At 45.6% G+C, this 27,017-nt stretch overlaps 1 protein-coding gene across 11 annotated transcripts in view; it reads left to right on the forward strand.

Moving 5' to 3' along the window:
• Window positions 1-27,017, forward strand: part of LOC115098596 (collagen alpha-1(VII) chain-like) — a 420,825-nt gene that overhangs the window by 314,894 nt on the left and 78,914 nt on the right. For all 11 annotated transcript variants that reach the window (XM_029615285.1, XM_029615292.1, XM_029615282.1 and 8 more), the window contains 2 exons: window positions 3,631-3,693; window positions 24,228-24,344. In XM_029615285.1, the coding sequence (XP_029471145.1) occupies window positions 3,631-3,693; window positions 24,228-24,344 (180 nt within the window). The remainder of the gene's footprint in view (window positions 1-3,630; window positions 3,694-24,227; window positions 24,345-27,017) is intronic.

The following is a 27,017-nucleotide window of genomic DNA, read 5'->3' on the forward strand; positions in this document are numbered from 1 at the left end:
TTCGACCCTCAGAAAGTTCTCCCAACATTTCTCTTTCTTTTGCTCTTCTTTTTCTTCCAGTATGAGGCATTTTCCTCCACAAAGACACGTTATTCCTCAGAGCCCTGGTTACCCACGTCCGGACCCTTCAGCCATTTTGGATCTCTGCCCTAGTTTCCTGTATTTAATGTACTTGTGAAAGTTTTTATAAATTAGTTTTTGGATCCATGGCAAGCCTTACCTCAGATTCTCTCGGCCTGCTTTATTAGCATTTTGCTTCTAAGTTACCAGTGCTTATGTGCCTTCCTTTTTTCCTTATTAGGAAAAAATGCCTTTTTGGCTCTAATAGGCTCTGTCACAGTCCCATTTAGCTACTGACTACTGACCTTTTTTAATTTGTAGAATGCACTTATCTGGGCTTCCAAAATGGTACTTTTTAACAGTTCCCAAGCCTCATGTAGAATTTTAATCCTTATAACTGTTCCTTTTATTTTCCTTCTAACTAATATCCTTATTTTATCACAATTGCTCTTTTTAAAATCATAAGTTACCTTAATAGTTTTATTAATTATTCTCCTTCTATTAATAATCCCAAATGTGACTGTATTATAGTTACTATTACCAAGCAGCTCCATACAAGCTTGTACATTCCACTGAGAACTAAAGTTGTCTTTCTTTCATTGGTTCTAGGACCAATTACTCATGAAGCAGTCATTTATGGCACCTTGAAACTTAATCTCCTTGACGTGCTCTGATGAGACATTCACCCAATCAGTATTAGGTTAATTGAAATCTTCTATTATTATTGTGTTTCGTGTTTGGTAACTTACCTAATCTCCATTAGCATTTCACAACCTGTTTACTTTCTTAAACCTAGATTCATCATTTTGCTATAAATATAGCAAAAATAGCTCCCACGCTAAAAAAAAGGGGCATGGTTAGGTTAATTTTCCTGATAATGCATCGCATAGGTATTTACAACGCACGATAACATTATCACAACACATGTTATTTTCACATCGTACACTGAGTAATATACTGCAGCACCAGCTGAAAAGGTTTTTTCGGGGAGGGGGATAGAGGGCGAGAGAAAGAGAGAAAGAGAGAGAGAGATCTCTGTAGAGGATCACAAAAAAATTAACTATTTATACCACTGTAAGAGGGATTCACTAGTAACTTGGGGGGAGGTTTGTGGGGTGGGGTGGGTTTTGGGGGGCAGTTTTACATGCATAGTCATACGTACGAATAGCATAGTTAACATCAGTGAAGATTAAATGTGATTTGGAGTGATGAAAGGTAAAAGAAGAGTAGATTTCTATCATTTACTCTCTACCTAGCTTGATTGCAGCTAGGTAGAGATTGCATCAGGCTTGGTAGAGAGAACATGGTACAAATCTACTCTTCTTTTACTGTTCATTCCAAATCACATTCAGTCTTCACTGATGGTAACTGTGCTGTTCGTACGTATGACTATGCATGTAAAACTGATTCCCAAATCCTACTCCACCCCCACAAACCTCCCCTCGAGTTCATAATGCCCCCTCTTATAGTGATATAAAATGTTCAATTATAAGTGACCCTCCACAGAGGCGCGCTCTCTCTTTCTCTCTCTCTCCCTCCCCCCACAGCTATCGTAGATATAATGCACAGAAAAAAAGTGTAGTTATTTCTTGCATTACTTTATAACGGCCCTCATTTCCATTTACTCTGCCCAAACTCCTCCCACTTGAATCCTAATTTTAAATTTGCATGCGCATTTCGCAATACGGTATTTATCGCGTGCATGAGGGCCCTAATGTGTGCAATAATGCCCTAACGCATTTTGATAAATGACCCTGTTGGTTGGGTGGACAGTAGTAAACCTTCACTGCTATTCGCTGCTTCATCACACATGGAATTTATATAGAAATCCAGGGAGCAGTTTGTTTCCTGCAGAATTTGTATCCTGCTCTACTCCATGGAATCCTTAACATATAATGCCAAGCACTTTACTCTATCATTTCCATAGATTCTATATGCTGGTGTCACCGTGTCCCAGTGGTTATCCCTTTTCCACCAGCTTACTGAGACCTCTGTTACGTCAATGTCTTCATCTAGTGCCATACATTCTAACTCTCCCATCTTATTTTTTAGACTTCTGGTAGTTGTATATAGACATTTAAATGTATTCTTTTATTTGTTTTCATAACCCACTCAGTATTTGTTGATTTAAATAATTTAGAATCGGCTTTTTCCACATGCTCTCTGTCAGGACACTCTGATTTCCGCTTTCTAATGGTATCCTCCCAACTCCAAATCATGTGCTCCCTGATTGACTGTAGTCTTCTCTTTTCCCCATGATCTAGTTCAAAAGCTGCTCTAGCTCCTTTTTAATTGTTGGCACCAGCAGCTGGGATCCATTTTGACTAAGGTGGAGCCCATCCCGCACCATTGTCTCATCCTCATATTGCGACTCTGGAGCTCAGCCTGCCTCTGGGGTCCTGCGAGTAGAATGGGAAGCATTTATAAGGAGGTTCTGGATTTTAGTTTCCAACCTAGTAGCCTAAATTTAGTCTCCAGCACTTCCTGCACTTTTCTATGTCATTTGTACCCACATGGTTTACAACAGCCACTCTTTTAAATCCTGTATAGGCAATGCATGAGGTCTTCTACCTCACACCAGGTAGGTAAATTACCAAGCGATCCTCATGCACACCAGTGACCCAACTATATATACGGTATTCCTAAAGTTCAAATTGCCAATAACAATGAGAGTCCTGTCCCTACCATCCTGGACAGACAGCCCTGAAAATGTATCTACTGTGAGAAAGGATAAAGCAGAATGCAGCTTACTCCAGAGCAACTGCCAGTGGTGCTGTCTGACTGTCAGCTCAAAGAGCCTGCTTCACTTTTCTCCCATTCTGTGTCTATTGGAAAATCCCTTGATGAATCAGATCCTTGGTCTCATTGTAAAAGGTAGCCTGGCTCCAGCCCTCACTGCAGGGGCCTGAAGTGCTAATTCTAGCACATTCTCATTGCAAAGACCAGAAACATGTACTCAGGGGTTGCAACCCAGGGTTCTGCTTGGCAGTGCTGTCCACCTAAAATCCCACTTACATGTAATACTCCTCATGAGGCATTAGTCCGCACTTGGTTTTCAAGGGTAATGTGGGTTACTTTTTTACCCTCAGACTTTAGCTTGAATTTTTAAAGTGGATTTTATGCACATAAATTTGCATTGAAACGTCACTGGTATGCACAGAACCAGCGCCGACCTGCTTTGGTACTGATATAAATTATGCATATATGTTTAAATACATGCGTTTGAAAATCCATTGTAATTACGTGAATCATATCCCCACCTCAACACCATCCCCCAGAGCGTCTTTACATAAGTAACACTGGAATTTATGCAAACAATTCCTTTTGAAGATCCCCCCCATCCACCCCCACCCTGCATGTCTCCCATTCTAGTGCAGTCTAGTGCTTGCTTCTGTGGAATGTGCTGTGATGAATGTTGGGAAACCAGAGCTGGAATAAAATCTTGTCATGTCATGGATTTCAGTCAGTGACATTATAGGTAAATAATTATTTTACATGATTTTCTATTTATGTTGATAATGTGATTTATTTTATTTTGACCGGGGTGATCTTTTTTGAATCAACCTTTAGGGCATGCAGGGAGAGACAGGCACGGCTGGGCCCATGGGAGTTCCAGGAGAAAAAGGAGAAAAGGTCAGTGCTCTGAAAATAGCATTAAAATGGACATTGCATAATGAAACATCAATCATATGTGCGGTAACAAAATTATACACTTCCTCTGACGTATACCCTTTTCATATTGGAAATGTCATTTATCCTGAGTCCTTAAAACGGCAAAGAACTGGGAATGGGGCTACCTTGCTTTCTTATGCCTCATTTTGCAGCTACAGACTAACCCTCTGAAGCAGAGAACTTCATGTTGTTTCATTTGTTTCTGGCCTTGTTCAGAGTGGCTGATACATCCAGTGTAAAGATAAAGATTTTGTAAACTGTCAGAACATGGGGCAGGGTCTCATTACAGAGCTGCCAAGTTACCCAGTTCCAGGAGGGAGATTTTAGGCTAGGCCTGGGTTTCTGACAACCTCATTCTGACATATTTAGGGACCTGCACCAGTGAATTTAATGAGTAGAATCAAGGACTACAAATACCAGCATGCTTTTGGATGCAAGTGCAAAACACAGGACTGGTAAAAAAAACTCTTGCTCCTGGAATTGGGTAAATTGGCAGCTCTGCTCATACAGACTAATTCTAAAATCTGGGATCGGAATGCTGGGAGAGGAGGGTCAAGGCACAGCATACTAACCAGTACCAATGTGTTTGTGTACAGGAAGCACATTAGCACAGCAGAAATGGAAATATAGCTTGGAATTTGCAAATTCTATGTGTTATGCCCTGGCTCTTAAAACCAGTGCAATGCAGTAAATTTAGCAAACTGTATTATTCCAGGAGAGTTAATACAACTCAGGAAGTGTAGTTTAATCTGGTAAGGCTGCCTGCCTTACCAGATTAGTGCACCCAGTGATGCTCCTGGGGTCAGCATTTAAAGGGGCTACAAGGCCCATGAATATCTCTGCCACCCGCCTTCCCCTCTTGGGGACCTAACTCTGCCTCACACGTTGTCATTGGGGTCCACATCTGGGGGACCCAACTCTGCCTCCTGGAATGCTGCTGGAGTCCATGGCCTCCTGGGGGACCGCTCAATCTGCCACTGGGGTCCACACCCTCCTGGGGACTGCTCGATCTGCCACTGAGGTACTCTTGTTCAAGGGGAACTGAGGGTCACATCCCAATCTGCTACTGGGATCCCCTTCCTCCTGGGGGACTGCTCGATGTACCACTGGGTTCTCCTTCCTCCTGGGGAACCACTAGATTTGCTGCTGGGGACCACTCTGTTACCTCACGTCAAGTTGGGGCAGCTGGGGTGCCGGCTTCCAGTCTCCTCCAGCGATCCTCCCGGGCTACAGCGTGGGCCGATGTGACGCTGCCGCAGACTCCGCCCCCGCAGAGTGCCGGACGTCAAACCGGAAGTTCCCGCGTTTACGCGGGAACTTCAGATATTTAACAAGCTGAGCCCAGCACTGGAATGCCTCGGCTATAGGCTTGCTTGTGCTGGTGCTCTGTGCGTTTCTTTGCTCGTTATCTACCTGCTGACTCGGATTGCCCTCTGGACCTGTTGTTTGCTGCCTGCCTGTTGACTCGGACTGCCTCTGGACCTGTTGTTTGCTGCCTGCCTGCTGACTCGGATTGCCCTCTGGACCTGTTGTTTGCTGCCTGCCTGTTGACTCGGACTGCCTCTGGACCTGTTGTTTTGCTGCCTGCCTGTTGACTCGGACTGCCTCTGGACCTGTTGTTCGCTGCCTGCCTGCTGACTTGGATTGCCCTCTGGACCTGTTGTTTGCTGCCTGCCTGTTGACTCGGACTGCCTCTGGACCTGTTGTTTGCTGCCTGCCTGCTGACTCGGATTGCCCTCTGGACCTGTTGTTTGCTGCCTGCCTGTTGACTCGGACTGCCTCTGGACCTGTTGTTCGCTGCCTGCCTGCTGACTCGGACTGTTCCTGTATCTGCTACTTGTGGGCCTGGGGTGCCCCTGATCCGCTGTGTCCACAGCTCGCCCTGAGTACAGTCGGTGCTCAGCGGGTCAGCTCCACTAGCTGAGAGCCTCTTGGGTCTGCCCATTCTCAGGGTAAGACCCTTGAACATTTGGGATTCACTAGAATCGTAACACACTCCACCTCTGGATCGGTCGCTGTCCTTTGGTTCCTTTCCTGTGGTAGGAGAGCTTTTCCTGGCTTGGGTTTATAGCTCTACTAGGCCCATGGCTTGTTTAGTATTCAGTGATCCAGGCCCTCTGCAGTCTCAGCTTTCAGTGATTTTAGCTCCGCTAAGCTCATAGCCAGTCATTCGCTGTTACCCAGTCTGGCTGAGTTACCTTCTGTCAGCCAAAAGGCCAAGACCCAGGCAGGACCAAGGGAAGAGAATATGTATATATCCTTCCATCCTGCCTGGCCTTGTTTTTTCTGTTGTCTGAGAACTGGGAATCCAAGGATCTGACTCCCCTTGTTAGTCAGGGTGAGAATCTGTTTGCTTCCTTGGACTGTTTTTTCAGTACATTTCTCTCATAAATCCCTCTCTCATTCAGAATTCTCCAATGTAGGACTTTTCCACTCATAGTTCTGTAATTTAGGATTTTGCTATCCTTTGATTTAAAGTGATATTTCACTGCAAGTTACCAACATTAGTCCAGGGGGCTGTGACATGCAAATCCCCTACCTGATACTCTGACTCATCTGTTCAATGATCATTTAAGCACCTTCATAGTAAGGGGTTCTGGCAACCTTTTCAATCTCCTTCTGAGATTCCTGGACTGGCGGCTCATGTTACATAGCTGCATTGTCCTCTTTTTTTCTCTGCTGCAGTTCATTTAAATGGCAGCATGCTCTTTAACCTCCGTCTCCCTTTGGAGGTGGGTTTCAATTGTATGATGTATTATCCTATATCATGCCAATCAACAGCCTCATTTAAACCATTAGATGATACCATTTATTTATTTATTTATTTTTAATTTTTATATACCGAAGTTCTTGTAGGGACTACAAATCACTCCGGTTTACATAAAACGAAGAACTGCTCAACAGAGAGCGGAGCTTTACATGGAACTGTAGAACGTATGGAACAGTATAACTGGTAGACAATTTAACATAATGATAAATATAAATAATAGTTTAACTGGTAATAAATAAAGAATTATATTATTTAATATAAGCAGTATAACTATAACATAAAGAAACAAAGCAAAATGTTATTTAAATTTTGGTAAAATGTTTTTATATGCACTATAAAAAAAAATCCAAGCAGAGATCTCTAATGACAGTATTTTCCCGCAGCATTTTGGCTATTGTGATGTAATTTTTGAAGTCTCTGTTTAACTTCAATAAACTTCATTCATGTACTGTTTGATCCTTGGTTCTAGGTTGTTTTTTTGTTAATTGGTTTATTATATTTACAGCCTAAATTTGTGACTTTATTGTTGCATATTTAAAATGGCGCCAGCTGACCCCCAGGTACTCTTTTACCTCTATGTCAGCACTCTTGGGTTCTTTTTCGCCGAGTCTGGGCATGCAAATCAGAACAAGTCCCTCTATCTCTCTGTATTTAAATTCATGTCAACAGTTTCTGGTCAATAGTAACATAGGAACATATTAATGACGGCAGAAAAAGACCAAAATGGTCCATCTAGTCTGCCCAGCAAGTCTAGCCTCCTGGGGGTGCTGTCATCTGCCATCGGCCCAAGGATTCACCTATCTACTTTCTGTCCAGCTGAGCACTTGGGCCGATGGCAGATGACAGCACCCCCAGGAGGCTAGGCTAGGCTGGAGTATGGAGACAGACACAGATAGTTCTTTTATTAGATAAGTAGTATAACCACCAGAGGTGGCAGTAGTGAGCTGGTATGCCCAGCAGGGCTGAAGTCCCTCAGATACTGGAACTGCGATTCCAAGGTTGTTGAGCTGCAAAGAGACTGTAGAGAGTGAATAGACAGGGTATGCAGATATACATAGCCAGTACTAGGTGATAACTCACATAAGGTCTTGAAATGGCTCAGTAGCCGGAAAGGGTTAGGCCCTCGAGGAGCGAGTACCTGGTTCCAGGGAAAGCCCTGAGAGAGCAGTGGTAACTCACAATAATCTGTATCTGGAATAGCTTCTAGTCAATAGAAAATCTTCAGAGTGTTCAGGAACATAGGCCTTTGAGGAGCGAGTGCCGGTTCCTATATACCTTCTGAAATAGTAACTCACAATCGGGCCGATACAGTAAAATCGCGGGAGAGCGGACGAGCGCCCGCTCTCCTGTGCGTGCGATACAGTATTTTAATTTATTTAAATTAGGCCCGGCGGTTAAAAGAGGCGCTAGGGACACTACCGCGTCCCTAGCGCCTTTTTTTTGATGGAAGCAGCGGCTGTCAGCGAGTTTGACAGCCGACGCTCAATTTTGAATAAGGGGTAAAGCTAGCGCGTCCAAAACACGTGTCCAAATGCCGGCTAACAGTGCGCTCCATTGGAGCGCATTGTACTGTATCAGCCTGAATATCTGTACATGCAATAGCTTCTGGACAAGGAGAATCTTCAGAGTATTCAGGAACATAGGCCTTCGAGGAGCGAGTACCAGTTCCTATCGGTAATCTGAAATAATAACTCACAATGTCTGTCTCTTGCGATCGCTTCCAGGCAATAGAGAGTCTTCAGAGGGTTTAGGAACATAGGCCCTCGAGGAGCGAGTACCGGTTCCTATCTATAGTTTGAAATAAGAACTCACAAATGTCTGTACCTGCGATAGCTTCTGGGCAAGGAGAATCTTCAGAGTGTTCAGGAACATAGGCCCTCGAGGAGCGAGTACCAGTTCCTATCGGTAATCTGAAATAAGAACTCACAATGTCTGTCTCTTGCGATCGCTTCCAGGCAATGGCGAGTCTTCAGAGAGTTTAGGAACATAGGCCCTCGAGGAGCGAGAACCGGTTCCTTTCTGTAATCTGAAATAGAGAAAGAGAATGAGGTCCCCGAGGAGCGAGTGCCCCTGGTAGGTCCGCAGAGGCAATGTTGCAAGAGTGAAGCAGGTCCGATGGAAAAGTAATCTTGGACAGCTGAAGCTAGTCCAATCGGAGTCCTTGCTATCTCGATCTGTTAGCAAAAGTAAAGACCTGTTATGTTGGAAGTGGATGACGTCAATACAGGGGGATGCCCCTGAGGTTCGCACCCTTGCTGGTACATACTTCGGAGCGTGCGCCCTAAGTCATCAGGAACATGGCGGATCCGCAGCGTCGAGCTGGCCCGGGGACGCCGGGGAGAAGTGGCATGGAGACGCCGCGGCATCAAGCCATCCATCAGGCACGGAGGGAGTTGCCACACAGGTAGAGAGGGTGGAGCGAGGGCGAAAGCAGGCACGAATGCAACACCCACAGGGAGCATCACAGCCGGGAGGCACGCTGAAGAGACTCCGAAGAAGACTTCACCACTGGAAGTCTGAGGTCCCCCCAGGAGGAGCCCATAGGAACCCGGACCTCTTGGACTTAGGTGGGACCCTATGCAACCAAGGATCCGGGCAGCGGCTGAAGAGATGGATGAAGAGGATGACTGGGGCCCTGGAGGCTGGAAGAATCTTCACCCTCGGAAGTCCGCAGCTCCCCTGGGAGGAGCCCATGAGAGCCCGAGCCGCTGGGAATTAGGAGAATCCTCTGGACCAGCAAATACCGGATACCTGAGGAGGTGGAAGAGGCTGAAGTCGGAGTCCAAGAACGAAGCCGGGTCAGAAGCCAGAAGTCAGAGGTCCGAAGCCAGAGCCAGGGGCGGAAGCTGGAATCAGAGTCGTGGGATGGAGCTGGGTCAGAAGCCAGAAATCAGAAGTCAAAACCAAAACCATGGGCAGAAGCTGAAGACGAAGTCAGGAGACGAAGCCGGGTCAGAAGCCAGAAGACGAAGAGACTAGTAATTCAGGGGACTGAGTGAACCTCGTTGCAAGGCACTAAAGATATCCAGAAGCAGGGTTTAAATACCCTGAGAGTGTCTGACGTCATCCGAGGCAGGGCTTGAGTTTCCCGCACTGGCCCCTTTAAGAGGGACTCCTCCCCGCACGCGCGCGTCTAGGGGGCGGGGCCAGTCGCGGCGGATCATCGGCGTCTCTCCCAGGGAGGGAGAGACGCGCTGGAGGCCGTGCAGGCCCGAGGAGGCCTCGAAACGGCCTGGGCCGTCCCCGAGGTAGGTGGAGGGACCGGGGCACGGCCCGGGACCGTAACCGACTGCCGCTCCGTGCAGGTTACCCCCATGTTTCTCTTAAGGGTAGTAACTGCTGCTCCGTGCCAGTTAAGCTTTTTTATTTATTCCCATCCTCTAGCCTTTTAGAGATCTGAAGTGTTTATCCCATGCCCCTTTGAAATCCTTCACAGTTTTAGTCTTCACCACTTCCTCTGAAAGGCATTCCAGGCATCCACCAACCTCTCAGTGAAGAAATATTTCCTGACATTGGTTCTAAGTCATCCTCCCTGGAGTTTCAAATCGTGACTCCTAGTTCTACTAATAATAACCACACTGGCCCTCCTTGCCTTTCTCCTTCAGAAGCTATGGTATGACGTGGGCTCCGGAAATGAGCCCTGTAGAAATAGTTCTGTGAATGCCCCCGTGGGGAACCACTGTGATAGGCTGACACAGATAGCAGACACAGAATGGATAGAGTCTCTATTGTACTGCTGTACATAGATGGTGAAGCAGGAAGGTAAGGCACTGATCCACGAAGTGCCAGTATGTTCAACAGGCTCAGAAGTATAGTCTCACCCAGATGTTCACGATAGGCGGGAGCCCGCAGTGCGGGTAACGCCGTGGCTGGTGGGTGGAGTTGGAGCGCCAGATTGTAGAGGTACTCACAGAGTGAAGGCGTATTCCTGGTGGTAGAGTGGTGGGACCAAAGTTCCTTGCTGCAGGATATGAAGTAGATAGGCCCTCGAGGAGCGAGTACCTAATGGTCCAATATCCTGAAATAAAATAGAGAGAAAAGACCCCTGAGGAGCGATTGTCTTAGTTAGTGAGGAACCCCGAAGGGAAGTTGGAAGCCAGAGACCCCCGAGGAGCGGGTGTCTAGAGTTTCTGCTGGAGTGAGACTCTTAGCGTGAAAGCGGCGTCTAAGCATGCAGCTTAGAGCAGTCAGAGTAGCGAAGTGAAGTCTTTGCTAACTCAAAGTGGTAGCGGAGGCGGAGGCTAGATATACCCGGAGGTACTGACGTCATGCGGTGGTTCCCGCCATGATGTGTATTTGAGCGTAGGAGATGTGCACGCTCGCGCCCTAGGAGGCCATGGGAGTGAGCATGGTGGATGGGGATGCCCATGCTGGTCTGGAAACGCCAAGGCCCTCAGCACCGGGAGATAGTCATCTTGCCCAAAGAGCGTGAAAGGGAAAAAAAAGAGGTAAGGCAGAGCAGTCGCAGCAATCTGCGACCGGACGCAACAGTACCCCCCTTCAAAGGGCTCCCTCCAAGACCTCTTCTAGGTGGTCTGGGCTTGTGTGAGTGTGCCAGGTGGAATTGGCGTAACATCTTCTTGTCTGTAATATTGGCCAGTGGTTCCCAGGAGTTTTCCTCTGGGCCATAGTTCTCCCAAGAGATGAAGTACTCCCATGTCTTGCCTCTTTTACGTACATCAAGGATGTCATCTACGTCATATTGAATGTCATCTTCTGTGTCCAGGCTGGTAGGCTCTGCTTCTTTCCTGGAGAACTCGGAGAGTATCACTGGCTTTAGTAGAGATACATGAAATGCATTGTGTATCTTCATTGATGGAGGCAGTTTGAGACTGTATGTTAAATTTCCTAACCGCCGAAGGATGGTGAACGGTCCTACAAAGCGAGGAGCAAATCTTGCAGAAGGAAGCTTAAGTCAGAGGTATTTTGTGCTTAACCAAACCTTGTCTCCAGGCTGGAACTGAGGTGCCTTTTGATGATGACCATCATAGGTCCTCTTTGCCTTTTGTCCTGCATTAAGGAGGAGCTCCTTTGTCTGTCCCCAAAGTTGGGATAATTCTGCTGCTGTAGCCTGGGCAGCAGGAGAGGCTACTGACAATGGAATTGGCAGCAGAGGTAAAGGTTGTCTCCCATAGACAAGTTGGAAAGGGGAAGTCCCCGTTGAAGAAGCTGGATGTGAATTGATGGCAAATTCTGCCCAAGGCAGTAATTCAGCCCAGTCATTCTGTCTAGAATTGACATAAGATCGCAGAAATTGTTTAAGCATCCTATTCATCCTCTCAGTCTGACCGTTAGACTGAGGATGGTAGGAAGAGGTTAAATCCAAGGCGATGTCAAGTTTTTACATAATGCTCTCCAAAACTTTGCAGTAAATTGCACTCCTTTGTCGGAAAGGATATGTTTGGGCATCCCATGAAGAATGAAGATGTGCTTAATGAAGAGTTTTGTAAACTCGGTAGCAGAGGGTAATCCTGGTAATGCTACAAAGTGTGCCATTTTAGAGAAACGGTCGACTGTAACCCATATGGTGTTATTGCCACTGGATGATGGCAGGTCCACTACGAAATCGGTAGTGACATGGGTCCATAGTAGAGGCTGTAATAAGCCCCAAGGTCGCACGGGTGGTGGCTTTTGCTTGGCACAGACAGCGCAGGAACCTACGTATGCTTGCACATCCTACTTCATGGTTGGCCACCAATAGTATCTTTGCAACATTGCTAAGGTACAACTCTGTCCTGGATGGCCTGCCAGATAAGAATCATGTGCCCATTTCAACAGTCTTTTTCTTAAACATTTGGCCACCACCGTCTTCCCGGCAGGTACCATGTGACGGGGTTCATCTGGCACGTCCTGTGGTGAGAAGGAACGCAATAGGGTATCAGCCCGGGTGTTCTTCTCTCCTGGACGGTATTTCAGAAGGAAATCGAACCTGTTGAAAAACAGAGACCATCTTTCTTGACAATGGTTGAGTCATTGAGTATGTCGAAGGTACTCTAGATTCTTGTGATCAGTGTATACTACTATTTGGTGTTGTGCGCCTTCTAGCCAGGGACGCCATTCTTCAAAAGCCAGTTTGATCGCGAGAAGCTCCTTGTCTCCTATCCCATAGTTTCTCTCAGCAGGCGAGAATCGCCTAGAAAAGAAGGAGCAAGGATGGAGCACATTGGATTCGCTGTACTGACTTAGAACCGCCGCCACATCAACATCGGATGCGTCAACCTCCACGATGAAAGGACGTGTGGGTCAGGGTGGCGAAGACACAGCTTCTTTTGAAAAGCCTATTTGAGCGTCATGAAGGCTGAGATGGCTTCAGGAGACCAATTAGCAGGGTTGGCTCCCTTCTTGGTCATAGCAGTTAGAAGGGCAGTCAATGATGAGTAGTTCTTTTTTTTTTTTTTTTTATATTCTTTATTTATGAATTTTCAAAACAAATTAAAATTCACATATTCTGTTTCCAATTTTACATTGAAATTTTAAGGAAAATAAGGAACATAAACCTTATATACATTATTAAGAAAGGAAAAAAAAAACAAACATTTATTTCCTTTTTTTCCAATTACCAAACAATATGGGGGTCCGAAGAGCAGACCTAATTTATTCATTTCAAAAGAAAAAAAGAACACTTTCCTAATCAGGTAAGACGAAAGAATACACAGATCTATTTAAATCCAACTATTTTAACTGAAGAGGGCCATTATTGACCCTGACCCTGACTTCTGCGTTCTTCCAGGAACCTTTCCAGTTCTAATGGATCATAATAGACATATTTTACACCATCTACCCTCATAATGCATTTACAAGGGAATCGTATTATAATCTGAATTCCATAAGTTCTAGCTAAATTAGCTAACATAATAAACTTTTTTCTACGTAATTGGGTGTCTTTTGCTACGTCCGGGTAAACCCATAGCTTCTGACCTAAATATAAAAGGGATCTTTTCTGCATAAAAAGTTTTAAAATTTTATCCCTTTCCATAGAAAGGGCAAATTTTACTATTAATGTTCCCCTTTTTTCGATCTGGTCAGTAAAAGAGGTTTCTATAAGCTCGGTAATATTCAGAGTATTTTCCTGTGGGGGGATAGTTAAATTAACATTTTGATTTTGAATTCTTTCACCCAGGAAATACGCATTAATAATAGATGGAATTTTATCAGATGGAAGAGACAAAACTTCTAAAAAATAGTTCTTAAGCTGTTCAATGGGTGAAATCATCTTACATTTAGGGAAGTTTACAAACCTTAAATTAGGATAGCGTACCACATTCTCTAAATTCTCAAGTTTTTTAGCCATAATACTTTCCCCTTTTATTATAGATGTTTGCACCTCCTTTATTTTACTTATCTCTACCTCAACTACCTTAAGAGTAGTCCCATTATTTATTACTCTCGGGCTTAGCCCCTGGAGTGTAGTCTGAACATCCTTTATGTTAACATTTAAACTTTCTACGTTTTTCTGTAAAGACATAATAGCTGTCCATAACATTTCCAATGACACTTTTTTGGGGTCCCCAAGATCGACATTAGGAGCAGGTGGAGTACAAAAAAGTTGAGCCCGTTCCTGTTCAGAAGCATTTCCAGGGGGGGGGGCGGAAGTGACGTCAGTGGGCGTCCGCTCCTTAAATTGAGGAGCAAATCGGCGCATACCTGGGGCCCGAGTTGGAGGAGAGAGGGGCAACCAGTCCTGTCATCGCTTACTGCTTGACCCGATAACACACTTGGGTAAGCCCCAGTACAGCTGAGACCAGATTTTCCGGACTCTAAAGGAGGCGGAAGTGACGTCAGTGGGCGTCCGCTCCTTAAATTGAGGAGCAAATCGGCGCCCGTCGCCGTCGGCGCGTGTCGCCTAGGCGGCGGACTGAGTCGTGCGCATCACTACAGGCTGGGAGGCTGATTTCAACTAGCCGATAAATTGCTGATTCTCGTCCTTCTACCTATATTTTGGCGACGAAAGAGTGAGTAATTCCACAAGGTGTTTATCTACAATATTGACAATGCCCCATACTAAAAGAAAAGGTAAAGTCAGGCAGGAAGCCTCTACCCCTGCCAGACCAGGTCCTTTACAAACCACCTTGACTGGTTTTTACTCACGCACGGATAATGTAACCCCGGAGTATCCCATTACAAGTGGAGATTTTGAGCAGATATCTCCCTTGTCGGGAGAAGTGAGCCTTAGTCCCGGGGTTCCAATGACACCAATTCCACCAACGATCCCTGTTGGTATTTATGATCAAGGCTCTCCAATGCTACGGACAGCGTGTGCATTGGTCAACCCGTTAGAGGAAGTTCATGAAAATCCAGCAGAGATAGTAGAAGGGAAGTGGGTTAGCTCACTGTCCCAGCGATTGGATCAAAGATCTGGTGAATTAATTGGAACTACTACGATAAATGAGTAGTTCTTAATAAAGGATCTGTAGTAATTGGTGAATCCCAAGAAGCAACGCAATGCCTTCAGGCCTGTGGGTTGAGGCCAGTCCCGGATACTCTCAAGTTTCTTGGGGACTATCACGGGTGTTAAAAGCAGTCTTCCATTCGTCTCCTTCTCGAATACTCACCAAGTTGTAAGCTCCTTTTAGGTCCAATTTGGAGAATATTTTGGCCCCTTGGAGTCTATCAAACAGTTCAGATATTATTTATTGATTTATTTATTTATTTATTTACTATTTTTCTATACTGGCTTTCAGACAGGTATCACATGAAACCGGTTTACATTTAACAGGGTGTGCAATATACAGAGAACTCGAGCAACTATAACAAGTGCGTGGTTAACGGAATTGCAGTTACAATAAAACAGGGCAGGGGGTACCTGTCCTTGATGGTAATCTCATTCAGACCCCTGTAGTCGATGCAGGGGCATAAGGTGCCATCTTTCTTCCCTACAAAAAAGAAGCCTGTACCAGCAGGGGATTTGGAAGGTCTGATAAATCCCTTTTGTAGATTTTCTTGTATGTAGATAGACATAGCTTTGGTCTCAGCTACAGAAAGAGGGTAGACTCTTCCTTTGGGAGGTTCAGAATTTGGCTTCAGATTTATGGCACAATCGAACTCTCTGTGTGGCGGAAGAACATCAACTGCTTGTTTAGAGAAAACATCCTGAAAGGAGGCGTATTGTGGAGGTAAGCCAGGTAATGATGGCGTGGTAGGCATGCAGATGAGCGGTGAAACTTCAGCAAGACACCGACCATGACACTCTGGTCCCCACCGGGATAGTTCTAAGGTAGCCCAATTAAATTGTGGTCTTGAAGCCATGGCAGGCCCAATACCACCGGATGCATGGCTTTTTCCAACACTAGAAAGGAAATTGATTCTGAGTGTAGGGCTCCAGTGCGCAGGCCAATGGCTGGGTGATCAATGAAACTTCTCCAGGAAATGGTTCTCCATGGATGGATGACAATAGCAGAGGCTTAGCTATTGGTGTGGTAGGAATCCTCAGATGTTCAACCAAGCGCTTCAGAATAAAATTACCTCCGGCACCGGAGTCAATGAGAGCGAGTCTGAAATTCGAGACCTCCGCAAAGCAGAGATACAGGTAAAGATAATGTAGGAGTAGGAGAGGTGAGGCCCAGGAGAAGTCTTCCTGCAGATCCTAGGCCCGTCAGTTTCCTGGACAAATGGGACAGTTTGGACTGCATGACCCAATTGGCCACAGTACATGCACAACCCCATGTGCTTGTGATAACGTCTCTCTTTAGAGGTCAAGTGGCTTCGGCCTAGTTGCATAGGCTCTTCCTCCTCTAGGGGTGCAGACAGTAAGCTGGAAGCAATAGGGACAGGTTTAGGATGGTTAGCCCCCACTGTAGACTTTCATGGACTCTTAGCCTCTTGAGTACGATCGCAGATACGACGGTCAATTCTCCCTGCTAGTTCCATCAGGGACTCAAGGGAATCAGGAAAATCACGAGCCACTAATTCATCCTTTATACGAAAGTTGAGACCCTCCATAAATATGGCATGTAAGCATCCAGTGTCCCAATGCAGTTCGGATGCTAGAGTATTAAATTCAATAGCAAAGTCTGTAAGTGGCTTGTTACCTTGCTGAAGGTTGAGCAAGGTGGATCCAGCAATAGTCTGGCGAGCCGGGTCATGAAACACAGCCTTAAAAAGTTGTAGAAATCCTGGTAGGTCATTTAGGAAAGAATCTTTACGTTCCCATAGCGGTGAAGCCCAGGCCAAGGCTCGTCCAAAAAGGAACGACAGGATGTAGGTGGTCTTTGAAGCATCAGTGGGAAAGAGGGTAGGCTGTAATGAAAAATGCATGCTGCATTGATTAATGAACCCTCTGCACATCTTGGCTTCACCCGTGAAGCGGGTAGGTGTAAATAAAGGCACAGTGGTATTAAGGGTTACCATTAGCGACAGCAATTCCTTCACATGAGGAGCTGAAGAGTTCAGTTGAGCATATAACTGATTGAAGGCAGTAGCTAGGTTTTCCAAAGACTTTTGTTGTTCTGTAATCCGCTGGGCTAAGCCAGGGATGGCCTGCAGGGCTGCGAGCTGAGCCGTCCATGGTGTTAGCAATCTGTTGTATTTGAGGCATTGTGGACTCTTGGTCACAATGGAGATGACTCCGCCCATGGGGAGGAGCCCTGTGGGGAACCACTGCGATAGGTTGACACAGATAGCAGACACAGAATGGATACAGTCTTTTATTGTATTGCTGTAGATAGATGTGAAGCAGGAAGGTAAGACACTGATCCACGAAGTGCCAGTACGTTCAACAGGCTCAGAAGTATAGTCTCACCCAGATGTTCGTGATAGGCGGGAGCCCACAGTGCGGGTAACGCCGCGGCTGGTGGGTGGAGTTGGAGCACCGGATCGTAGAGGTACTCACAGAGTGAAGGCATCTTCCTGGTGGTAGAATGGTGGGACTGAAGGTCCTTGCTGCAGGATATGAAGTAGATAGGCCCTCAAGGAGCGAGTACCCAATGGTCCAATATCTTGAAATAAAATAGAGAGAAAAGACCCTTGAGGAGCGGTTGTCTTAGTTAGTGAGGAACCCCGAATAGAAGTTGGAAGCGAGAGACCCCCCGAGGAGCGGGTGTCTAGAGCTTCTGCTGGAGCGAGGTCCTTAGTGTGAAAGCGGCATCTAAGCGTGCAGCTTAGAGCAGTCAGAGTAGCGAAGCGAAGTCTTTGCTAACTCAAAGTGGTAGCAGAGGCGGAGGCTAGATATACCCGGAGGTACTGACATCATGCGGTGGGGCCGCCCCCGAGGTTCCCGCCATGACATGTATTTGAGCGTAGGAGATGTGCGCGCTCGCGCCCTAGGAGGCCTCGGAAGTGAGCATGGCAGATGAGGACACCCATGCTGGTCTGGAAACGCAGAGGCCCTCGGCACTCAGCACCGGAGACAGTCATCTTGCCCAAAGAGAATGAAAGGGGAGAAAAAGAGGTAAGGCAGAGTGGTTGCAGTCATCTGCGACCGACGGCGCAACACTACCCCAAACCAATTAAGCCTGATACTTCACTTTCAATGCATATCCAGCATAAATCTCTGCTTCAATGTTATCTCTGCTTCAATGGCAGGGGGGAATGAAGATAAGAGGATTTACATTCAGACAACAACCAACAAGGACTGAATTGCACAATCTGAGTAAACAAATAAGTGTGGGAGTAGCTTGCTTATTGCGGCGGTTACTACCCCAAACCAATTAAGCCTGTTACTTCACTTGGAAAGCATATCCAATGCAGCTCACTGATTCAACGGCAGGGGGAATGAAGAAAAGAGGATTTATATTCATACAACAACCAAAAAGGACTGAATTGCACAGTCTGGGTAAACAAATAAGCGTGGGAGTAGCTTGCTTATTGTGGCGGTTACTATCCCTAACAAATTAAGCCTGATACTTCATTTTGAATGCATATCCAGCGCAGCTCACTGCTTCAACAGCAGGGGGGAATGAAGAAATAGGATTTACATCCAGCCAACATCTAACAAGGCATTGATCTGAGCAGTATGAGTATACAAACATCGGGATAACTTGCTCAATACAACGGTTACTAACCTCAAACATTAAGCCTTATACTTCACTTTGATACAGCTCCAACACCGCTCTCTGCATTAATGACGGGGGTGGAAGGAAATTAGAATAAAAAAGCTACCAATAAGGGCCCTGAACTCAGCGGTCGGAGTTACAGATAAGTATGAGAAAATAAGTGTGAAAGCTTGCTGGGCAGACTGGATGGGCCTATTGGTCTTCTTCTGCCGTCGTTCTATATGTTTCTATGTTTCCTATTCTACAAGTTCCATTTCTTAAATGACCCTGTCTCTGAAATTGTCCTGGGCACAGCCTGCCTGTGATTAGCTTCTTTTAATGGCCCCAGGGATTGACCTCTTAAAAGGCAGTGTGTGAAGGGTACAATTAAAGCAGGAGTCTTTGGAGGGCAGTGGTGCTAAATGAAAAGAGAGATTGTGTCATACGGAGAAAGCACAACATCAATCATATCTGCCTCCCCTGCAACTCCTGGTCCGGCTGACTTAAGCTCCCTCTAATTTCCCACAAGAAGCTAAGCCATGGGCCAACATGTACATGTGCAGGGACTTTTCATTTACTTCAGACTCCATTGTTCACCTGCGTGGAAGTTAAACCTCGGATATTGGTGCACACCCCGCAAACAATCTCCAGTTTGGGTTCTCAATCATGGCAGTACAACTGATTTGACTCTGGGGTTTGCAGCAGCCACAAGACCCCTTACTCCCTCTTGCTTGCACTCAGATTCAGGAAAGAAATATTTGGTTTGCCCTATACTTGAACTTACAGGGGTTTTGCAGCCTTCCTCCAGCTCGGCGTGGAAGAATGACCCTGATCTTGACAGAGAGAAGAAAATTAAACTGAATGTCCTGCCAGTCTGCTAAGCACACAACGGCAGTGAGTTGGCTAATCTATAGTGTACCTCTGTGTGCAATGCAGAGGTTAGCAACCTCTCGTCCCTGTGGGGTTTCTGGCTATTCCCCATGAATGTACATGAGATAGATTTGCATACAGTTGAAGACGTGTGCATGCAAAACGATCTCATAAGACCATATTCATAAGGAATAATAATTGCCTGAAAACTCAAGCAGATTGGTGTCTTTGTGAACTGGCATTTGCCTATTCTTGATGCAAGGCTGGTATTTTATTTAGTTTATACCTTTTCATTGGTAGTTCAAGGTGAGTTACAGTCAGGCACTGTGTGGATATTTCCCTACCCCCCCCCTCCCCGGAGAACTTACAATCAAAGGGGTGTATTTGCTAAAGGCTTTCTCCCATTTTATGTTTATGGGAAAATTGCTTAGTAAATGACCCCATAAGTTGGTATCTGAAGTAAGAGAGGGTGAAGGGATTTGCCCAAGGAGTGGCAACAGGATTTGAAGCTTGACTTCCCTGCTTCTCAGCCTGCTCTTCTAACCACTTATTTTGTAATGGTTTTGCCTTTCTTTTCTCCCCCCTCTGTATTTGAATCATTCTGAGGCCAATATTCAAATATCTAGCAAACTGGTAACCTATCCGCCTAAAGTTAGCCGGATACGTTTTCTGGGATATTCACTGGGATAAACGTCCCACTGATAAACGTCCATGCAAACGTCCCACTGATAAACGTCCATGCAACCGTAGCCAAAGAACTTTAAAACTGGCTATTTTTTAATCTCTCTGGGTAGATGTAAAGTTATTTGGCTACGGTTAGTGGGATAACTTTAGCCTTAACCAGCTATTTTCAAAAGAATAAAACAGATTAAGAATATGGCTGGTTAAGTGCTGAGCTGCAGGATTTAAAAAAAAAAAAAAAAAAAGGTTGTGGGCCTAAAGTGGTATCTCTGCCTCTCTCCCCCTCGAACTCCAAATGTTTGACTCTGCAGGGCCAAGCCTGCAGCCTCCCCCACTCCAAACCCCTTCAACTCCAGAAAAATAAAAAGAACCAGTGCCGGTCTCCTACCCGCCTGCCAGCTCCTGGGCCACGCAAATTCTTAATAAAAGATAAGCCTTCACCCCAGCCCTAACCCTCTCACCCATCTAGCACTTTCAAGCTTCCAGTATAGCTCCCCTAGAAATGCTAGAAGTAATTAGGGATGTGAATCATTTTCTGACGATTTAAAATATCGTCCGATATTTTTTAAATCGTCAAAAATTGTTAAAGAGTGCGATACAATAGAAATTCCCCCGATTTATCATGAAAAATTGTTAATCGGGTTTGTGTCCACTAACGGGAGTTATTTGGGGGGAGGGCGGGAAAACCGGCACACCAAAACAACTCCTAAACCCACCCCGACCCTTTAAAACGAATCCCTTACCTTCCCCCACCCTCCCAAACCCCCCCAAAACATTTTAAAATCACCTGGTGGTCCAGTGGAAGCCCCGGGACTGATTGCCCGCTCTCGGGCCGTTGGCTGCCACTAATAAAAATGGCACCGATGGCCCGATAAAAAAAAAACCACCCCGACCCTTTAAACCTGACCCCTTAGCCTCCCCTACCCTCCCAACACTCCCCCCAAAACGTTTTAAAATCACCTGGTGGTCCAGTGGGGGCGCCGGGAGCAATCTCCTGCTCTCGGGCCATCGGCTGCCACTAATAAAAATGGCGCCGATGGCCCTTTGCCCTTACCATGTGACAGGGTATCCGTGCCATTGGCCGGCCCCTGTCACATGGTAGGAGCACTGGATGGCCGGCACCATTTTTAAAGATGGCGCCGGCCGTCCACTGGATGGCCCGCGCCATTTTTAAAGATGGCGCCGGCCATCCACTGCATGCTGGGCAGTGATCCCTGCAGTCGCAATGGCAACAGGCATCCCTGGACTTCGGAGCCTGCATCTCCATCACGTAGCCTCTGAAGATCTCCCTGTCCTGAGGAAAGAATCTCTTCAATCTGGAGCAGGGGATTCCTTTTCAGACTGCCCTACTTCAAGTGGTTCTCACCATCGATGCTTCTCCCCACGGTTAGGGAGCCCATGCAGTTGACCTCCACATGCAGGGTCGTTGGATGGCTCAAGAAGCTCTGCATCAGATAAACTTTCTGGAGCTTTGAGCGATTCGCTACGTTCTTTGGGCATTTTGAGACCACTTGTCCCACAAAGTAGTCCTGATTTGGACAGACAATCAGGTGGCAATGTGGTACATCAAAAAGCAGAGGGGGAGGGCACGGGATTGTACCTCCTCTGTCAGGAGGCAGTGCAGTTCTGGTCATGGCCTCTGTCACAAGGCATGTCCCTGTGAGCGATGTATTTGGCTAGGCCACTGAATATGTTGGCGGATCGATTGAGCCGCTCCTTTCAGCCACATGAATGGTCTTTGAACCTAGCAGTGGCAGCCTGGATTCTCCGCTTATGGGGAATTCCGGATGTGGATCTCTTTGCCTTTCCATTCAACCACAAGGTGAGCAATTTTTGCTCTCTTTTCAGTACGGATGGATGCCCAGCCTCCATCCGCATAGGCCTCCTATGTGCGTAACCTCCTATTCCGCTGCTCATGAGAACTTTTCTGAAGATCCAGCAGGACCAGGGGACCATGATCCTTGTGGTTCTATACTGGCCCAGACAAGTCTGGTTCCCTTTCTTTCAGAACCTGTCGACCAGAAATCCCATCGGTCTAGGGACTGCGACCGATCTGATAAAGCAGGATCGGGGTGCACTGCATCATCCGAACCTCCAGGCACTAGCCCTGACGGCTTAGATGTTGAGTGCTTAGTCCTCTAGTCCCTGGATTTGTCTTACGACATGTCCCAAGTGTTAGTGGCTTCCAGGAAACCTTCCACCAGGAAGTCTTACATTTTGAAGTGGAAGAGGTTCTCTGTCTGGTGTGTGGGGAATGGCCTGGATCCATTCGCTTGCCCTATTCGAAGGTTTCCAGACTACTTGTGGCAATTCTCCGAACCTGGGCTCAAAACCATCTCAATAAGTTTCATTTGAATGCAGTCTTTCCCGGCACCAAGGAAGCTGAGGATCCTGAAGTCCTGGAGAGCACCAAAATCAGTGCAGTTCGATGACCAGCTCCTCGCTCCCTAGAAGAACTCACCGGGGGGCATGGAAAGGAGCAAGGTATCCATCAGTTCCCCTCGACCCCTGGCTGTAGAAGATTCTAAAGCCGGCATGAATGGAGTAGACTTCTTTGGCCCAAAATGCTTCTCCATTTATCAAGCCGAGCACAACGGTCTTTGGGGGTCATCTGATCGCACGGCTGACACTCTTGAACATCGTGCGATACCCCGGGCAGAGGATGCAGACCTCATGCGGATCTGTGATGGACATGGTCCACGGGCACTGGGTGCACCGATGAAAACTGGACGACACCATGAAGGTAAGCAGGTGAACGGTCGATGGCCGGCAGCCACCTGGGAGCGACACGCCAGCAATAAGCCTGCAATCCTTATCTTTTTTTTTTTAAACCCTGCAGCTTGGCACTTAATCTGTTATATTCTTTTGAATATAGCCAGTTAAGGCTAAAGCTAACCAGGAACATGTTCAAAATCTGAGTTAGCCAGATTAGTTATTTGGTTAACTCAACCCTGCCCTGAAACACCAACATGCCTCTTTGTTATTTGGCTAAATCTTAGCTGTATAATGAATTATCCAGCTAGATTTTTGGTCAGATAAGCAAAGGGATTATTCAAAGCTTGGACCTCTTTATGTATTACTTTGGCAACACAGGTAAAATTGGCATGCCCTTCTGAATCTCATTCTGCAATGTATCACGTAAGACTGCATTAAATAGAAAACACTACACTTCTGGGTAAACTGCAGGAAACATCAGCACAAAATACAGGGTCTGCCATAAATGGCCATGGGAATAAGTACAACATTTCCATTCTTTGAATCAGCTGGCTGAGGGGGAAGGGGATTTGCTTCTTGAGCCAGATAAACCCAGAGAAGCTAATCCAGGCCCTGTTTTCTCCCACTGCATCTTCAGGGAAGAGGGATAACAGCTTCGGGAACTTGCGAGTTCGGGTCCCCGCTCCTGCCACTGACTCTATGCCTCAGTTTGTCCAAATGTAATCGAATAAGGGCTAATAACAGTCTTGCTAGTTCTCCCTTTTGGAATCTGTCACATAAACACCAAGGGCTACATTTAACTTTTGAAAAAGAAAAAAAAAGGTGGCAAGAGCCTGTAAGTATATTTGCTTGCACGGTTTTTGAACTAGCATCATCTTTAGTTCAAATATTCTGAGGAGGGGGAGGGGCGCGTAGGTTTCAAAACAATTATTTGGACATTCAGTCTGCCTTTCCAAATGATGCTTAAGGCTGCTTACAGTGTTATTGAGCTCCAAAAGAGCTTAAAGTAAGTAGGAATCTGCGATAACAGGAGAGTCAGTGTGGGAAGTGGAAATTGAATCCTGGTTTCTCTTAGGAGATCCTACAGTTCAAAAATAAAATGATCCAAGTTTTCACAGGCTGTACCTAGGGTGCCTGAACGTTGGAAAGTACCCTAAGGCCAGTCTCATGACTCAAATTGAGTTGGGTGAGGCCCACGAGTGACATGCCACAGATGTGACACCCTCATCCTTGGGGAGGGAGGACAGACGGTTGCTGACACTATGGCAGCTAAGGCTAGGCTTGGGGGGGGAGACCTTCTCCCTGCCATGTTGGCGAGTGAGGGCATGTGTTTGCCTGGGCATGTCATCTGGGGCGGGAATGTGCAAAATGTGGGAGAAAATGGAGGCTGAAAGGACTTTTTTTGTTTTTAATGTGTTTTCTAAAGTCAAATGTGAGACCAGCCTTTGTATCTCTCTAATACCGTGTACTAAAATGTCTGGAACTTTCAGGGCTATAAGGGGTTCCCTGGCCTGGCTGGTTTTAAAGGACCTGTTGGATTATCTGGAAAAGTGGGTGCACCGGGACCACCAGGCCCTCAAGGACCAAAGGGTGAACCAGGACCGCAGGTAAGATGGATACCCGATGCTTTCTAGTGCTGCAAGAATAGTGGCATGCAGTAGATAGGCCAAAAATAACAGGAGGTGAGGTTGCTGTAATAACTTATCAAAGGTCCAAGTTTCATAGACACCTAAGGTCACACAGTCTTGAAGAAGGAGTATGTCAAAAAGAAAATTATTTCAACCCAGAGTGCCTCACCAGCACCAAAGTGACAAAGTAAGATTGGGGAAGACGGACAACTTAGCTTCCCTAAATTCTTGAACTCCCCCCGAATTCACCAATTCCATTTCTACTCATTGACCCCCAATTGGATTATGAAATCAGTATCAAAATCCCTTCTTTCAGTTGTCTCCCTATAAAATACAGAATCACCTACAAAACCCTCTCATCCATTCATAAATCCATTTACAAAGCCTCATACCTAGACCTCAGGATCCCATTCCAGCTACATTCTTCCTCCCGTCCGCTGAGATCAGCGCAAAAAGGCTCTCTAAAAACCCCCCCACTCAAAATTTCGTCAAACAAAAGAGCCTTCTCCACTGCAGGTCCGATCCACTGGAACTCTCTACCATCAGATCTCAGGCTTGAACAATGCCCCCTCACTTTTAAAAAAAGACTTAAAACTTGGCTTTTCTCTCAAGCCTACGATTGAGTTGTCTTCACAACTCCCCCCCCCCCCCCCCCAGGTCAATCTCATATCATACCACTTAGTTCAACAACTCTAGAATTAATTTTCCAATCCCTCACATCAATTTTGCAGATACCTTATTCATAATTGATTCATTTTAATCACCTGTCTATAAGATTGCTATTATTTATTGTTGTTATTTTAATGTTATTTGTTATTTATTCAATTTTCTCCAAGTTCATTTTCCTGTTCTATGTAAGACACACATATTAAGTCACTCCAATGTTATATGTAAACCGAAGTGATTAGTAACATTGTTACTAGATCTTCGGTATATAAAAAATGTTAAATAAATAAATAAATATATTACTAAGAATCTATTTTGTATTCTTGCTAGCCAAGGATCCCAGTAGGTATTTGACCTTTTTGTTTCCCTCGAAAATGCTTAAGTTAATGCCTTTGATAACGGAGTCCCCCAGGAGAAGGAAATTTCTGTTCTTCGGAGATTGTTTGACAGGGCCTTTGAGTTTTTGTATACAGTGGTCTCTCTTTACCTCTGTTACCATTTCAGATGCTATTTCTGGAGTATTATCAGTTTCCAATATCGTGAAGACATTTTGTAAGGCTATCCTTTGGTTGGAGAGTCTCTGTGTCACCAGTCTTATTGCAACAGAGTTCACAGTAGCCCATTTACTCCTGATTTTTCAAACTCTTTGTGAAAGCGGGGACAGATTTTCTGGATCTTGTATGTAAAGGAAGGCATTTCTAATTTTAGTTAACTATTCTTCAAGCTAGTACCTTCTGCATGACAGAGAGCTGCAGATTGATGGAATATGCTCTAAGCCTCCATATGGTGTGTTTTAGGACTAGAGCCCCACATTTACTACACAGAATAAATCTGAATGTGTCAAGTCTTTTTTTTTTATTTAATTTTTATTAGAGTATCTACATAGAATCAACATGAGATTGCATCAGTTTTACAATATAACCATAATGTTCCAACCAACTCTTTCCTGCCCTCCCACCACCCCCCTTCTTCTACAGTCACATACTCAGAGGCGTAACATGCACAAAATAAAACATTTAATAATGATCTAAAAAAAAACACAAAGAGAAATAAGGGCAGTACACTCAGCATAGCATACTTATCATGCAACTCTCGCCAATGTGTATATGGTATCTAGATATCTTCAAATCCAGACAATTTTCATTCTTAATCATAGTCAGCTCCTCTAAGTAATATACTATAATCTTTTATTAATTGCCTGTAATCCAGGACTTGAAGGTAGCTTCCAACAAGCATCTAACGCACATCTAGCTGCAATTATAATTTGAGTAATCAATAACTGCAATTTTCTAGTAATATTTTCAATTGGAAGGCCCATAAGAAAGACTTTGGGGATAGTAACCTTAGTAATATCTTGAATCCATTGAAAAATCATATCCCTATATTTCTGGGCCAAGGGGCATTCCCACCAAATATGATATAGAATGCCTACACCTCTACATAAGCGCCAACATTCATTGTTAACATGAGGATACATTTTGTGGAGGCACTCCGGCATAAGAGACCATCGAAACAGCAACTTGTATCCATTTTCCACAAGTAGAGATGAGATGGAACTTTTTTTTTTAATAGACAAAAGTCATAAATCCCAGGCTGTCATGCAATTCAACTCCAAGATCCTTTCCCCATGCTATTAAATGTTTATGTTTGCCCTCCAATGTACCCAAAAGCAATATATATATAGCTTAGTAATTATCTTACAAACTTTGGGGGTCATTTTCTATTGATATCATACGCGAAAAGTCCCTTTTCACATGCGATAGCTATGTTGGGGCGGAGTTGGGAACGGAAGAGGATGAGTTGGGGCGGATGCGGCGGTAACTTCGCTGGCGGCGATAAGGTAAGTCCCGTTATCGCCGCCAGTAAAGCGCCCAATAGCCCCACCTTTCACAGTGGCGCTATTGGGAGCGAAAGCCGGCAGCGATAACACTGTGGTGATGCGAACGCTGCCAGCTTTCGCAGGCCCGCCCCCCACTTCGCCCCCGC

Source organism: Rhinatrema bivittatum, chromosome 9, assembly GCF_901001135.1.
Source record: "Rhinatrema bivittatum chromosome 9, aRhiBiv1.1, whole genome shotgun sequence".
In the NCBI taxonomy this organism is placed as follows: Eukaryota; Metazoa; Chordata; class Amphibia; order Gymnophiona; family Rhinatrematidae; genus Rhinatrema; species Rhinatrema bivittatum.